Source organism: Lampris incognitus, chromosome 8 (assembly GCF_029633865.1).
Source record: "Lampris incognitus isolate fLamInc1 chromosome 8, fLamInc1.hap2, whole genome shotgun sequence".
Classification (NCBI taxonomy): Eukaryota; Metazoa; Chordata; class Actinopteri; order Lampriformes; family Lampridae; genus Lampris; species Lampris incognitus.
Genome location: NC_079218.1, coordinates 44,499,300 through 44,513,089, shown reverse-complemented (window position 1 = coordinate 44,513,089; position 13,790 = coordinate 44,499,300). Strand labels below are relative to the sequence as shown.

The window sequence follows — 13,790 nt, the reverse complement described above, 5'->3', positions numbered from 1 at the left end:
CCGTCCGGCAAACGGATCGTTGGTTGACTACTCGACAAGTAAGCTTGCTATTTTTAAATGGCTTGGCGTTTGCCGTAACGCACCCTGCCGGACGGAGCAAGGTGACTGGAGTCGTTGTCGGTTTATACAGTAGGCCACATGCTGAAATAATAAAACTGATCTTTCAAAAAAAAACAAAACTATTTATGATGGGTAGAGTCAGGGAAGCTGTAAGAAACTCTCCCTAGGCTCCCTGACAAGAAGGGAACACTTTTAAGGGGGGGCTCTCCCCCTCAACCCCCTCCACCCCCAATCTCCTCTTTTCCGTATTAACAGCAACGTTGTCCTTAATGTGATGACTTCGAGCGACCTAAACAGCCACGTTGGCCAGTCTGGGGTCCGAGTCCTGCTCGTAGCGGTAGTGATACACCTCCATCTGGTCACGGCACGCCTCTCGGATGTTGTTGAGCCATCGCTTGATGCCCTCCCGGTTGAGGTACAACACCATGAGAAACACCACCCCGATGAGGGCCAAGACTATTCCCAGGAAGACGTAGGAAACCGCCTCCAGGTTCTCGTTCGTACAGTCCAGGTCCTCTCCTCGAAGCTTCTCCAAGGGCACGCCTCTCTTGGACTCGGGCTCGCTGCACAGGAGCCGGCTGGCGTCCGGGCACTGGCTGGAGTTCTTGAGCCAGTAATAAAAGGCCTCCAGTTCACAGGTACACCGGAAAGGGTTCAGAGACAGGTAAACGCGCATGCGGCTCTGCAGGTACAAACCGGAGACGTTCTCTTCCCCGACGGTCTCTATGGAGTTATTCGTCAGCACCAAAGTGTGCAGGTTGTAGCTGTCGAGCGCCAGCAGGGGTATCGACGTGAGCCGGTTGCCCGCCAGCTCCAGTCGGTGGAGGCTGTACAAACTTTGGGCGCCAAGCGCGTCGGAAAGTTGCGCGGCTCCCGCGGGCGCCAGGGAGCAGTTCAGGTAGAGCGAGCGCAGCTGCAGCAGACCGTGGAAAGCCCTGGGCGAGACCGACACCAGGCGGTTGTGGCTCAGATCCAGCAGATGCAAGCGGGGCAGTCCGAGGAAGGCGTACGGCTCGATGGCTTGTATTCCGTTGTAGGACAGCGAGAGGGTGGTCAGCCCCAGCTCCGTCCCGTTGGCCGAGAACACAGCCGGCGGTAAAGTTGAGATGTTGTTGCCCCTGAGTATCAGAGTGGACGTCCAGTCCGGTATGCCGGCCGGCACCTCGCTCTCCCCCCCGTCACGACAGGTGACGGTCCCCGAGTCTCTGGCGCACATGCAGGAGGGCGGGCAATCCTCATCCGGTCTGACGGGCGAGAAAAACAAACACACCGCGGCCGCCAGGTAGAAACGCCGCCGGCTCATAACGGCGAGGCATGTGGGACTGTAGAAGACGCAAAATCTCCATGTCCCCCCTCCCATTTTATCCGAAGAAGTCGACATGTCTGATCCGAAGGTGACCGGTCACAGTCCTCCGCGGCGCGAGTCGAGAACAGCGCTTTTGGTCATTTGCAAGCACGGGCCGCCAGCGTAGAGAAACTCTTCCTAACGACGTCCCCTCACGCCGCGTCTCTTCGCCGCTCCCCGGCGGCGGCAGGTGGGTCTCCGCGGCGTGCTGTCGGCATCGGAGCGGAGGAGAAAGAGCCGCCCGTGGCCCGGAGTTCTGGGAGGCTGCGGCTCGGGAGCACGGCGGCTGGACGGCTGCTGACTCGCGCTCTCTGCTGATATTTTTTTTTTTGACGCCTGTCACAGGGCGCGCGAGAGAGAGCGAGAGAGAGAGAGAGAGAGAGAGGGAGAGAGAGAGCGAAAGAGAGAGAGAATTTTCTGAATTTTAAAACAAGTCTTATTTAACAAAGAAACCGACTTTAACATGGCATCTTTTTAACAATATAAACGAAGTCACTCCTCATTAACCTGGCCAATAAATATTTAATTTTCCATCACAGCACCGATTCACATATCGACACAGAGAGCGAGCGAGAGAGAGAGAGAGAGCGAGTGAGGGAGGGAGGGAGAGAGCGCGCGCGCGAGAGAGAATTTTCTGAATTTTAAAACAAGTTTTATTTAACAAGAAACTGACTTTAACATGGCATCTTTTTAACAATATAAACGAAGTCACTCCTCATTAATCTGTCCAATAAAGACTTACTTTCCAATCACAGCACCGATTCACATATCTACAGAGAGAGAGAGAGAGAGGGAGACAGCGAGCGAGAGAGTGAGTGACGGAGGGAGGGAGAGAGAGAGTGGGTGAGTGAGGGAGGGAGCGAGAGAGAGAGAGGAGGGGCAGAGAGAGAGGAGGGGGGAGAGAGATAGCGTGAGGGAGGGAGGGAGGGAGCGAGAGGGCGAGAGAGAGAGATGGAGTGAGTGAGTGAGTGAGTGAGAGAGGGAGAGAGAGAGAGAATTTTCTGAATTTTAAAACAAGTATTATTTAACAAGAAACGGACTTTAACATGGCATCTTTTTAACAATATAAACAAAGTCACTCCTTCTCATTAACCTGTCCAATAAAGACTTCATCTCCCATCACAGCACCGATTCACATAGCGACACAGAGAGAGAGAGAGACAGCGAGCGAGAGAGAGAGAGACAGAAATAGATGGACTGAGGGAGTGAGGGAGGGAGAGCAAGAGAGAGGGAGAGAGAGAATGAGAGAGAGTGAGTGAGGGAGGGAGGGAGGGAGAGAGAGCGAGAGAAAGACAGAGAGAGAACACTTTTAATGGACAAATATGAGACGGACACATAAACCAATTGATTAATAGAAGTTAACATTAACAACAAAGGGCTAATTTTATCTCCAAGTGGGCCAAGTTGCATAGCCGTGTTGTTAAACTGATCCACTTGACTATTGATCAGAACACGCAAAAAAATACCTCATTGGATGAACTCAAATTGTGGGCAGGATTTCCATCCTTGCCCCAACTCAAACTAAGTACATATATGCAATATAATCCATCCATCCATCCATTATCCAAGCCGCTTATCCTAATTGGGGTCGCGGGATGCTGGAGCCTATCCCATCAATTATTGAGCGGCAGGCGGGGAGACACCCTGGACAGGCCGTTAGTCCATCACAGGGCTGACACATTCATACCTAGGGACAGTTTAGTATGGCCAACTCATGTGACCTACATGTCTTTTGGACTCTGGGAGGAAACCAGAGCACCCGGAGGAAACCCACGCAGACAGGGCGTGAACATGCAAACTCCACCCAGAGGACAACCCGGGATGACCCTCAAGGTTGGACAACCCCGGGGTTCAAACCCAGGACCTTCTTGCTGTGAGGCAACCGTGCTAACCACTGCGTCACCATGCCACCCAAGCTTACATCACCTCGTATTCCCAGGCATTCTCCCATCCAAGTACTAACCAGGCCCGATCCTGCTTAGCTTCCGAGATTGGGCATTATCAGGGTGGTATGGCCAGAAGCCATAAATAAGCAAAACATAAATAAGCAATAAGCAATATAATCTAATTAATCAATATAATCTAACGTAAGCAATATGATCTGAATTAGTCCAACTCATTTTTATCAGGCGGCTAAACTAAAATATATTAACTATGTGAAATTGCTATACTTTTGTCCAATTAATTGGAAATGAAAAAAGGTAAAACTCTTTCATTTGATCCCCCATTAAGAAACACATGAGACCAAACCTGGTTGAGGTGTTTTTATTGAAAATGCTCAGCGATGAGTTCAGCATGGTCCGTTCATGACACCAGAGATAAGGGTGAGAAGGGTGGAGGTAGAGTCACACAAGGAGTTGGGATGGGGAGGTGAAGTGGGCAAACTTTCTATGTGTAAACGCCCGTCCGAGCCCATGAAAATCCGATCTTAAACCCCCATCAACCATTAGTTCATTCAGGAGGAGCAATTGCAGTAGGTCGCTCCACTCCCCATGGCTGCACATCATATTCATCATTATATTTAAACAGCAGCCTGCAGTCATACGTAAAGGTTCAGTAAATTACAGCCCCCGGCCTGCCTCTGTGCAGCCTAGACAATTCTTGGTAAATGTCAGAACAAGGAAAACATCCATGAGGTTGTAGTGACCTACTTGCAGGTTAGATATTCACCATGCGGGCCAGAGACGGTCCCTTTAAGACAGCGGGCGGGGGTTAGCAAGGGGTATTGTGGGTAGACACGAGGCTGAGGTTTTTAGAGAATGAACTGTTCACTGAAAAGTTTGTTGGAGGAAATAAAGGACCCCATGGCTATGTGGTCAAAAGGAGAAGTTGTCTCGTCTCCTTTCTTTCATCCTCCTCATTGGTGACCCCGATGTGAGCCATGGAGAACGAAGCTCCCAGTGCAGCGGCAGTGGCTAACACCGTCTTGCTCAAACTATCCGACTCCTGGCAAACGGCTGCTGCAGCATGGTTTGCTCACATCGAAGCCCAGTTCGCTATTAGGAACATCACCGTGGATGAGACCAATTACTACTACGTTGTGGCGGCACTCGGAACATCTACGGCATCACAGATATTGGGCCTCCTGGATAAGTAAGGCACAATTAAGAGACACTTGCTGCTGGCTTTTGAGCTAGCAGAGGTGGAGTGGGCGGACTGGTTGTTTTCGCTGCAAGGCCTGGGAGACGGCAAGTCATCGGAGCTAATGGACAAGATGCTGAGTATCCTGGGTTCATGCGACCCCGCCTTCCTTTTCGACCAGCTGTTCCTCCGTCAGCTCCCCTTGCACATCCATGCTGCCTTGGCCAGCTCCAAGTTGTCCACCACCAGCAACTTTTGGGAGTTGGCTGCGGAGGCTGACAAGATTTTTCTCGCCAGCCGACAGCAGTGTGCGGCCGTTCTGCTGCTTGCTCACGCTCTTCCACCACCGCCGGTTGAGGCTGCCGTGGCAGCAGTTTCTCATCACCAGCAGGACTCAGGGGGACTGTGCTTCTACCATACTAGGTTTGGAACCAAAGCTAAGCAATGCCGTGCACCATACACTTTCAGCAGGGAGGGAAAAGCCAGGGCCGGTGCTCAGTAGTAGCCCTGAGCGTTGGCCAGGAAGGCAGGCTGCTGTTTATTCAGGACACCACCTCCAGCCGGCAGTTGCTAGTTGATTCGGGCACGCAGCGGAGCATCCTGCCTGCGACACCAGTGGACGGATTCGGCACCCCTATGGATGCTGCTAACGCACCCCCGTACGCACCTATGGCACGAGGTATGTGGAGGTGGTTTTTTGAGGTCGGCGGTTCGGCTGGGACTTTATAATGGTGAAGGTGTCATTGCCCTCCTGGGTGCGGATCTCCTGTGCGCTTATGGACTGTTGGTAGACATTAAAAACCGCCGCTTGATTGATGCCGTCTCCTTCTGCTCCTACCCATGTACACTGGGGGAGGCGGGTCCCATCGGCTTGTCCAACATGATTGCCACCGGGGGTGAATTTCAGCGTCTGCTCGCTGAGTTTCCGGACCTCACAACGCCCATCTTCTCATCAGCAGTCACCAAGCATGGAGTGGAACACTACGTCACCACCACGGGTCCCCCAGTCTACGCCCTTGCACGGCGCCTTGACCCAGCCAAGCTCGCCATCGCCAAGGAGGGGTTTGCCAACATGGAGCGCCTCGGCATCGTGCGCCGCTCCGACAGTCCATGGGCCTCCCCCCTGCATATGGTCACGAAGGCTAATGGTGGCTGGCGCCCATGTGGTGATTACCGCCGCCTCAACAATGCCACGACCCCAGACCGCTACCCTGTCCCGCACATCCAGGACTTCTCCATGCACTTGGCAGGGGCGGTCATCTTCTCCAAGGTGGATCTCGTGCGCGGATACCACCAGGTGCCGGTCCGCCTTCAGGATGTGCCGAAGATGGCAGTAATCACGCCGTTCGGCCTGTTCGAGTTCCTGAGGATGCCGTTTGGTCTCAAGGGGGCTGCACAGACCTTTCAGCGGCTCATGGACTCTGTGCTGCCAGGTATGCCGTTCCTGTTTGTTTACCTGGAAGACATTCTTGTGTCCAGTACGTCTGCAGCGGAGCACCTGGTCCACCTCCGGCAGCTGTTCGAACGGCTCAGCCAGCATGGGCTCATCGTCAACCCAGCAAAGTGCCAGTTAGGCCTGCCAGCCATTGATTTCCTCGGGCACCAGGTTACAAAGGACAGAGCAACCCCCCTCCCTGACAAGGTGGACGCTGTCACCAGGTTCCCACGCCCGAACACGGTGAAGTCCCTGCAGGAGTTCTTGGGCATGGTGAACTTTTACAACCGGTTCATTCCCCGGGCGGCTCATCTCATGTGTCCCCTGTATGAGGCTCTGAAGGGTAAGGACCCCAAGGGCCCAGTGGACTGGTTGGAAGAGAGAAACCGGCCGTTCGAGGACGCTAAGGCTGCGCTGGCTGATGCCGCCTTGTTGGCGCACCCATCACCAACTGTCCCAGTAGCACTCACCACGGATGCCTCAGATTACACCGTTGGGGCAGTGTATGAGCAGTGGGTGGGCGGAGCCTGGCAGCTGCTTGCTTTTTTCAGCCGCCAGCTGCACAGCAGTGAGAGGAAATACAGTACCTTCGACCGGGAGCTTCTTGGCCTGTTTCTCACCATCCGCTGCTTCCAGTTCCCGCTGGAAGGCCGCCGGTTCTCTGTGTTTATGGACCACAAGCCGCTGACATTCGCCATGGCCAAAGCCACTGAGCCATGGTCTGGGCGCCAGCAGTGCCAGCTCTCTTACATCTCAGAGTTCACCACTGACATCCGGCACGTCGCCGGCAAGGACAACTTCGTCACCGACTGCCTCTCCTGGGCGATGTTGCGGGCCGTCCACCTGGGACTCGACTACGCAGCCTGACGCAGAAGTGCAGGCCTTACCAGACTGCTGACACCAGGCTGCAGTTGAAGGATGTGGTGTTCGACAACGCCGGGGCCACACTTCTCTGTGACATCTCTACGGGTCAGCACCATGTGATGGGTTTTTGACGCCATCCATGGCCTTTTACACCCAGGCGTGAAGGCGTCAACGAAGTTGATGGGGGCCAAGTTCGTGTGGCATGGCCTCAGGAAGGACGTCAAGGACTGGGCAGGCACCTGCGTGGCATGTCGGCGCTCCAAGGTTCACCTCCACACCAAGGCACCCCTTGCGCTGTTCCCAGTGCCTGGGAGGCGTTCGACCATGTAAATGTGGACCTAGTAGGACCCCTTCTCTCCTCCCGCTGTTTCACTCATCTCCTTACCATGGTGGACAGGGCCACTAGGTCGCCAGAGGCTATTCCGTTGTCAACCACCACGTCTGCTGAGCTGGACCGGGCGTTCATCGGGTCCTGGGTAGCCCGGTTTGGCACGCCATCTGACCTCACTTCTGACCGGGGCCCGCAGTTCACATCTGAGCTCTGGACTGCAGTCGCTGAAAGCCTAGGGGTGAAGCTGCACCGCACCACGGCATACAACCTGCAGGGCAACGGTTTATGTGAGCGGTTTCATCGTTCTATGAAGGCCGCTCTTTGGGCCAGCCTCACAGACAGTAGCTGGGTTGACCGGCTCCCATGGGTCATGCTTGGCCTGCGGACTGCCCCTAAGGAAGACTTCCAGTCCTCGTCGGCCGAGCTGGTTTACGGCCAGCCACTGCGGGTCCCGGGGGAATTTCTCCCAGGGGGCGCGGCACCCTGGTCTGCTGCCTGCCAACGGGCTGTGTTCCAGGATGCTGCCGGTGTTTTCACTCCAGTCCCAACTTCGCGGCACGGCCTCCCTCAGTCTTACATTCCCAAGGACCTGCAGTCAGCTGGATACGTCTTCATCCGACAGGAAGCCCACCGTACCCCCCTGCGGCCCTCCTACGATGGCCCCTTCCGTGTCCTGGCGGCGGGGGCTAAGAACTTTGTTGTGGATGTCGGTGAAAAGCAGGAGTGGGTTTCGGTGGACCGCCTCAAACCGGCTCACCTGGACTTGGACAGGCTGGTTCAACTGGCCCAGCCCCCTCGGCGTGGACGCCCACCTGTCCCTACACCTGTCAAGAGGAGCTGTTTTGGCCGCATTATTCGTCCCCCGCCATGCTGATTTTTTTTTTCCTTTTTGTAGTGAATTCTGGGGGGCGTTTGTAGTGACCTACTTGCAGGTTAGATATTCACCATGCGGGCCAGAGACGGTCCCTTTAAGACAGTGGGCGGGGGTTAGCAAGGGGTATTGTGGGTAGACACGAGGCTGAGGTTTTAGAGAATAAACTGTTGACTGAAGAGTTTGTTGGAGGAAATAAACGACCCCACGGCTATGTGGTCAAAAGGAGAAGTGGTCTCGTCTCCTTTCTTTTATCCTCCACATGGTCATCGATAGCTGTTGGTCGTTGACTGGGTGGAAGATGAAAGTGAAAAAATAAAACTTCCCAAAACATCTGATAAGGAAACATGACAATGTACCATCCAAATGCTTATCCTGCTACCAGGGTCGCGGGGATGCTGGAGCCTATCCCAGCAGTCATTGGGCGGCAGGCGGGGAGACACCCTGGACAGGCCGCCAGGCCATCACAGGGCCGACACACACACACACACACACACGCACACACACTCACACTCACACTCACACCTAGGGGCAATTTAGTGCGGCCTATTCACCTGACCTACACGTCTTTGGACTGTGGAAGGAAACCGGAGCACCCGGAGGAAACCCACACAGACACAGGGAGAACATGCAAATTCCACACAGAGGACGACCTGGGAGGACCCCCAAGGTTGGACTACCCCAGGGCTCGAACCCAGGACCTTCTTGCTGTGAGGTGACCATGCTAACCACTGTGCCACCATGCTGCCGCATTCAGCTTGTGCCCATCCAATGAATTTGGATGGGCACAAAAAACTCACAGGTGTACTTGAGGTTTTCTGGAAAGCTTAGATCAAGTCAAGTCAATTTTATTTTGTTCTTTTAAGATGATTTTTTCAGCCTTATTTTAACAGTGACAGTAGAGAGAGACAGTAAAGGCAGGGGATGACATGCAGCAAGGGGTCCAGGCCGGATTCAAACCCAGGCTGCTGCGGTAAGGACTCAGCCTAATGTGTTACGTGCTCTACCAGGTGAGCCAACGGGGTGCCCCCAAGTCAATTCTATTTGTAAAGCCCAATATCACAAATTACAAATTTGCCTCAGGGGGCTTTACAGCAACACAAGGGCGTAAATGAGCCCAAACAGTGTGATGAACCCCATGATGACACTGCTGATGTTGTTCAGGACTTTAATGCCTTCGATCACCGTCCCCATCTCTCCGGATCGTGTAAATCCCCATGACTGTGATTGCGGTGTCCCTCTCTGCATCCTCAGCAGCGGAGGCCTGAACAACAACACCAACACTCAGGTTAAATAAAATGCTGAACACCCAAAAAAACAGAAAACTATGTACAAAAATATATAAATACACATCCTTAGATCATCAAAATCAGATGCCAGTTGCTGCCAAATCACATTTTGGTGCAACTCCTAAACAGACACGGCCTGTCCCGTAGCCTGAAACATTTGGCCCAAGACATCTAGCCGTGGGTAGGGATGCTGGCGTGCCATAGGATTTTCTCATTGGAAATAGTGCATGAAATCTGGCAGGTCTCAATATTAGTCAACGCGCACAGAAGGGTTCACAAATGTATTTCGTGATTTAAATAGACGTGACTCTCGCCACAAAAATATTTGTCAATGCGCATAAAATATTTATCGTTATATTTGAATGTAGGCTACAGGGGGAAAAAAAATCCATTGGTGAATCGAGCCGTGGCAGGGGAGTCTCAAACACACCCACACACAAATGCAGCCAAGTTCACAACTGATAAGCAGTTTGTAAATGCTGGCTCAGCAGTCTGTATAGTAATGCGACAACATCCAAATGTGTTTTTGATGAAAACTGCAAATACTTTAAAATACATATATTTGTGGCTTTCTATTACAGATATTTAAAATAAGATAGATTTGTGTATCAGAAATACATTTGCGGGGCGCCTGGGTAGCATAGCGGTCTATTCCATGCCTACCAACACGGGGATCGCCAGTTCGAATCCCCGTGTTACTCCGGTTGGGCCGGGTGTCCCTACAGACACAATTGGCCGTGTCTGCGGGTGGAAAGCTGGATGTGGGTATGTGTCCTGGTTGCTGCACTAGCACCTCCTCTGTTCGGTCAGTCGGGACGCCTGGTCGGGGGGGGGAATAGTGTGATCTTCCCACGCGCTACGTCCCCCTGGTGAAACTCCTCACTGTCAGGTGAAAAGAAGCAGCTGGTGACTCCACATGTATCGGAGGAGGCATGTGGTAGTCTGCAGCCCTCCCCAGATCGGCAGAGAGGGTGGAGCAGTGACCAGCATGGCTCAGAAGAGTGGGGTAATTGGCCAAGTACAATTGGGGAGAAAAAGGTGTTGGGGGGGGGGGTCTGTATCAGCTTGTCTGAGAAGTGGTCCAGCTGTGACATGAACTTTGATTGGGGTGGCTTGGCGGTGATCTGCAACAACTCTTACAGGCAGAAGGGGTGGAGCAGCAACCAGGATGGCTCAGAGAGCGGGGTGATTGTCCATGTACAATTGGGGAGAAAAAGAGAGAGAGAGAGAGAGAAGATATACATTTGTGAACCTGCTTATTTTATATATGGAATTTTTTTATACATTCATATACAACGATAAATGTTTTGTGTGCGTTGAAAAATATATTTGCGGAGAGTCATTTATATATGAATCCTCAACATACATGTGCGAACCTTTCTGCGTGCGTTCATTAATATCGAGACTCTTCTGATTCCATAATAGTGGGCCATAGGAAAAATAACAGTGGGTAACACTGTTCGACGCCACATGAGAAACATATTGTGATAAACTTAGTGGGTATTCCTTGAAAAAAGAGTCTGGGTCTTCATTGAGGTAGATGACAAGGCTTCTCGGGATGCACTCCCTCCTGCTGCTGATGTTGTCACACTAAAGCAGGGGCGACAAATCAAGACATCATTTAGCCAAATGTGGGTGCGACGGTGGCACAGGGTGGACAGCAGGTTGTCTGAAGACCAGAGGGTCGTATCTGCCGAGGTGTCCCTGGGCTGGGCAGGGCAGCTAAACTCTAAATGCCCCAAACGAGCTGGTAGTTCTCTGCCTTGCATGGTTTACACAGCTGTAGGTGTGTGAGTGGGTGAATGAAATGCAAACACTGTATAGCGCTACATAAGCAGGTGATTTACCATTTATCAAATGTGTTTAAATGAGCAGCCAGGACGTCGTTGATCCTTTGCTCCACCACTCCTCCTTTGCTCTTGAAGATCTGTATCAGCTTGTCTGAGAAGTGGTCAAGCTGTGACATGAACTTTGACTGCATCTGCATTCACCTAAAAAATATTATTAACAAACAAAATACAGCCATTTGTTACCTGTTTATTATAATTACTATCATATAGGGGTGCAGGATTATTGGCAAATTCGAATTGCAATTGTGCAGCCATTAATCATCATGGACAATAATAAAAATGGTCAACACGTAAAAACATAAACATTTACATACTAGCAGAGGTACCTGGCATTGCCCGGGGAAAATGTTCTCACCAAAACAACCAACATGATCTGATCTTTACGATATAATCGATGATGAAATACAGGATAATTTATGATATGATTCATGTGATAAACGAATGTCGAATAAATAAATCTTATTAACGAAAATTGTCAAATGTCATAATTTTCAATCCATTCATCAAGCTTCTTTGCCAATGTGTTTATTAATCGCCGCAAATCCGCTGCTGCCGCTGCTGCAAATCACCACAAAATAAACTCAATTTCGCAAATAAATCAATTTTTTTATTTGGTTTTTGAAATATTTTTCGAACTGTGCAATCCTTGGAAAGTGCTGATTCTAAAGATACCTTTCTTTTCGTTCTACAATGAGTATTTCTGGAGTTTTAAGCGAACATACAAACATAAACTCTTGCTTTATACAGTGCATCCGGAAAGTATTCACACCCCTTCACTTTCCCCACATTTTGTTATGTTACAGCCTTATTCCAAAATGGATTAAATTCCTTTTTTTCTCATCAATCTACACACAATGCCCCATAATGACAAAGCGAAAAAGGTTTTGTAGAAATTTTTGCAAATTTATTAAAAATAAAAAACTGAAATATTGCATGTACGTAAGTATTCACACCCTTTACTCAGTACTTGGTTGAGGCACCCTTGGCAGCGATTACAGCCTCAAGTCTTCTTGGGTATGAAGCTACAAGCTTGGCACACCTATGTTTGGGGTATTTCTCCCATTCTTCTCTGCAGATCCTCTCGAGCTCTGGAAGGTTAGATGCGGAGTGTCGCTGCACAGCTATTTTCAGGTCTTTCCAGAGATGTTCAATGGGGTTCAAGCCTGGGCTCTGGGTGGGCCACTCAAGGACATTGACAGACTTGTCCTGAAGCCACTCCTTCGTTGTCTTGGCTGTGTGCTTAGGGTCATTGTCGTGTTGAAAGGTAAACCTTCGCCCCAGCCTGAGGTCCTGAGCACTCTGGAGCAGGTTTTCATCAAGGATCTCTCTGTATTTTGCTCCATTCATCTTTCCCTTGATACGGACTAGTCTCCCAGTTCCTGCCGCTGAAAAACATCCCCACAGCATGATGCTGCCACCACCATGCTTCACTGTAGGGATGGTATTAGCAAGGTGATGAGAGGTGCCTGGTTTCCTCGTGACGTTCCGCATTCAGGCCAAAGAGTTCAATCTCGGTTTCATCAGACCAGAGAATCTTGTTTCTCATGGTCTGAGAGTCCTTTAGGTGCTTTCTGGCAAACTCCAAGCGGGCTGTCATGTGCCTGTTACTGAGCAGAGGCTTCCGTCTGGCCACTCTACCATAAAGGCCTGATTGGTGGAGTGCTGCAGAGATGGTTGTCCTTCTGGAAGGTTTTCCCATCTCCACAGAGGAACGCTGGAGCTCTGTCAGAGTGACCATCAGGTTCTTGGTCACCTCCCTGACCAAGGGCTTTCTCCCCTGATTGCATAGTTTGGCTGGGCGACCAGCTCTAGGAAGAGTCCTGGTGGATCCAAACTTCTTCCATTTACGAATGATGGAGACCACTGTGCTCTTCGGGACCTTCAAAGCTGTAGAACATTTTTTTTACCCTTCCCCAGATCTGTGCCTCAATACAATCCTGTCTCAGAGGTCCACAGACAATTATTTTGACTTCCTGGCTTGGTTTCTGCTCTGACATGCACTGTCAACAGTGGGACCTTATATAGACAGGTGTGTGCCTTTCCAAATCATGTCCGATCAATTGAATTTACTAGAGGTGGACTCCAATCAAGATGTAGAAACATCTCAAGGATGATCGGTGGAAACAGGATGAACCTGAGCTCAATTTTGAGTGTCATAGCAAAGGGTGTGAATACTTATGTACATGCAATATTTCTGTTTTTTGATTTTTAATAAATTTGCAAAAATTTCTACAAAACCTTTTTCACTTTGTCATTATGGGGTATTGGGTGTAGATTGATGAGAAAAAAAAAAGAAATTTAATCCATTTTGGGATAAGGCTGTAACATAACAAAATGTGGGGAAAGTGAAGGGGTGTGAATACTTTCCGGATGCACTGTATATACGTAGATAAGATTCACTGCTAGAACAGGGCAGGCCATCTGTTTTTGAACTCTCCTATCATGGGCCTCTGCTCCATGATCTTCAGTCGTCTGTGGGAGAGGGTTTTTTTCCATTTTCACTTTTATCACCACTTTGTTGTCATGTCTTCGTTGTCATGCTGATGAAGCAACTCTCTTGTTCTCCAAGCTACCTGTGGTTTTGCCTTTCTTTAGGAGGAGCATAGTTAACGTCAGCCTTTCTTGGTTTCTTGATGTTGGCTGCAGCCTTGCCTTGGCTATCCC

General features: G+C 50.7%; 1 protein-coding gene across 1 annotated transcript; it reads right to left on the bottom strand.

The window, feature by feature from the left end:
- Positions 1-349: 349 nt before the first annotated feature.
- waif2 (Wnt-activated inhibitory factor 2) lies at positions 350-1,363 on the bottom strand. The gene has a single exon (XM_056284323.1). It carries the CDS (start codon positions 1,361-1,363, stop codon positions 350-352), a length of 1,014 nt encoding a protein of 337 aa, XP_056140298.1.
- Between the last annotated feature and the right edge of the window lie 12,427 nt (positions 1,364-13,790).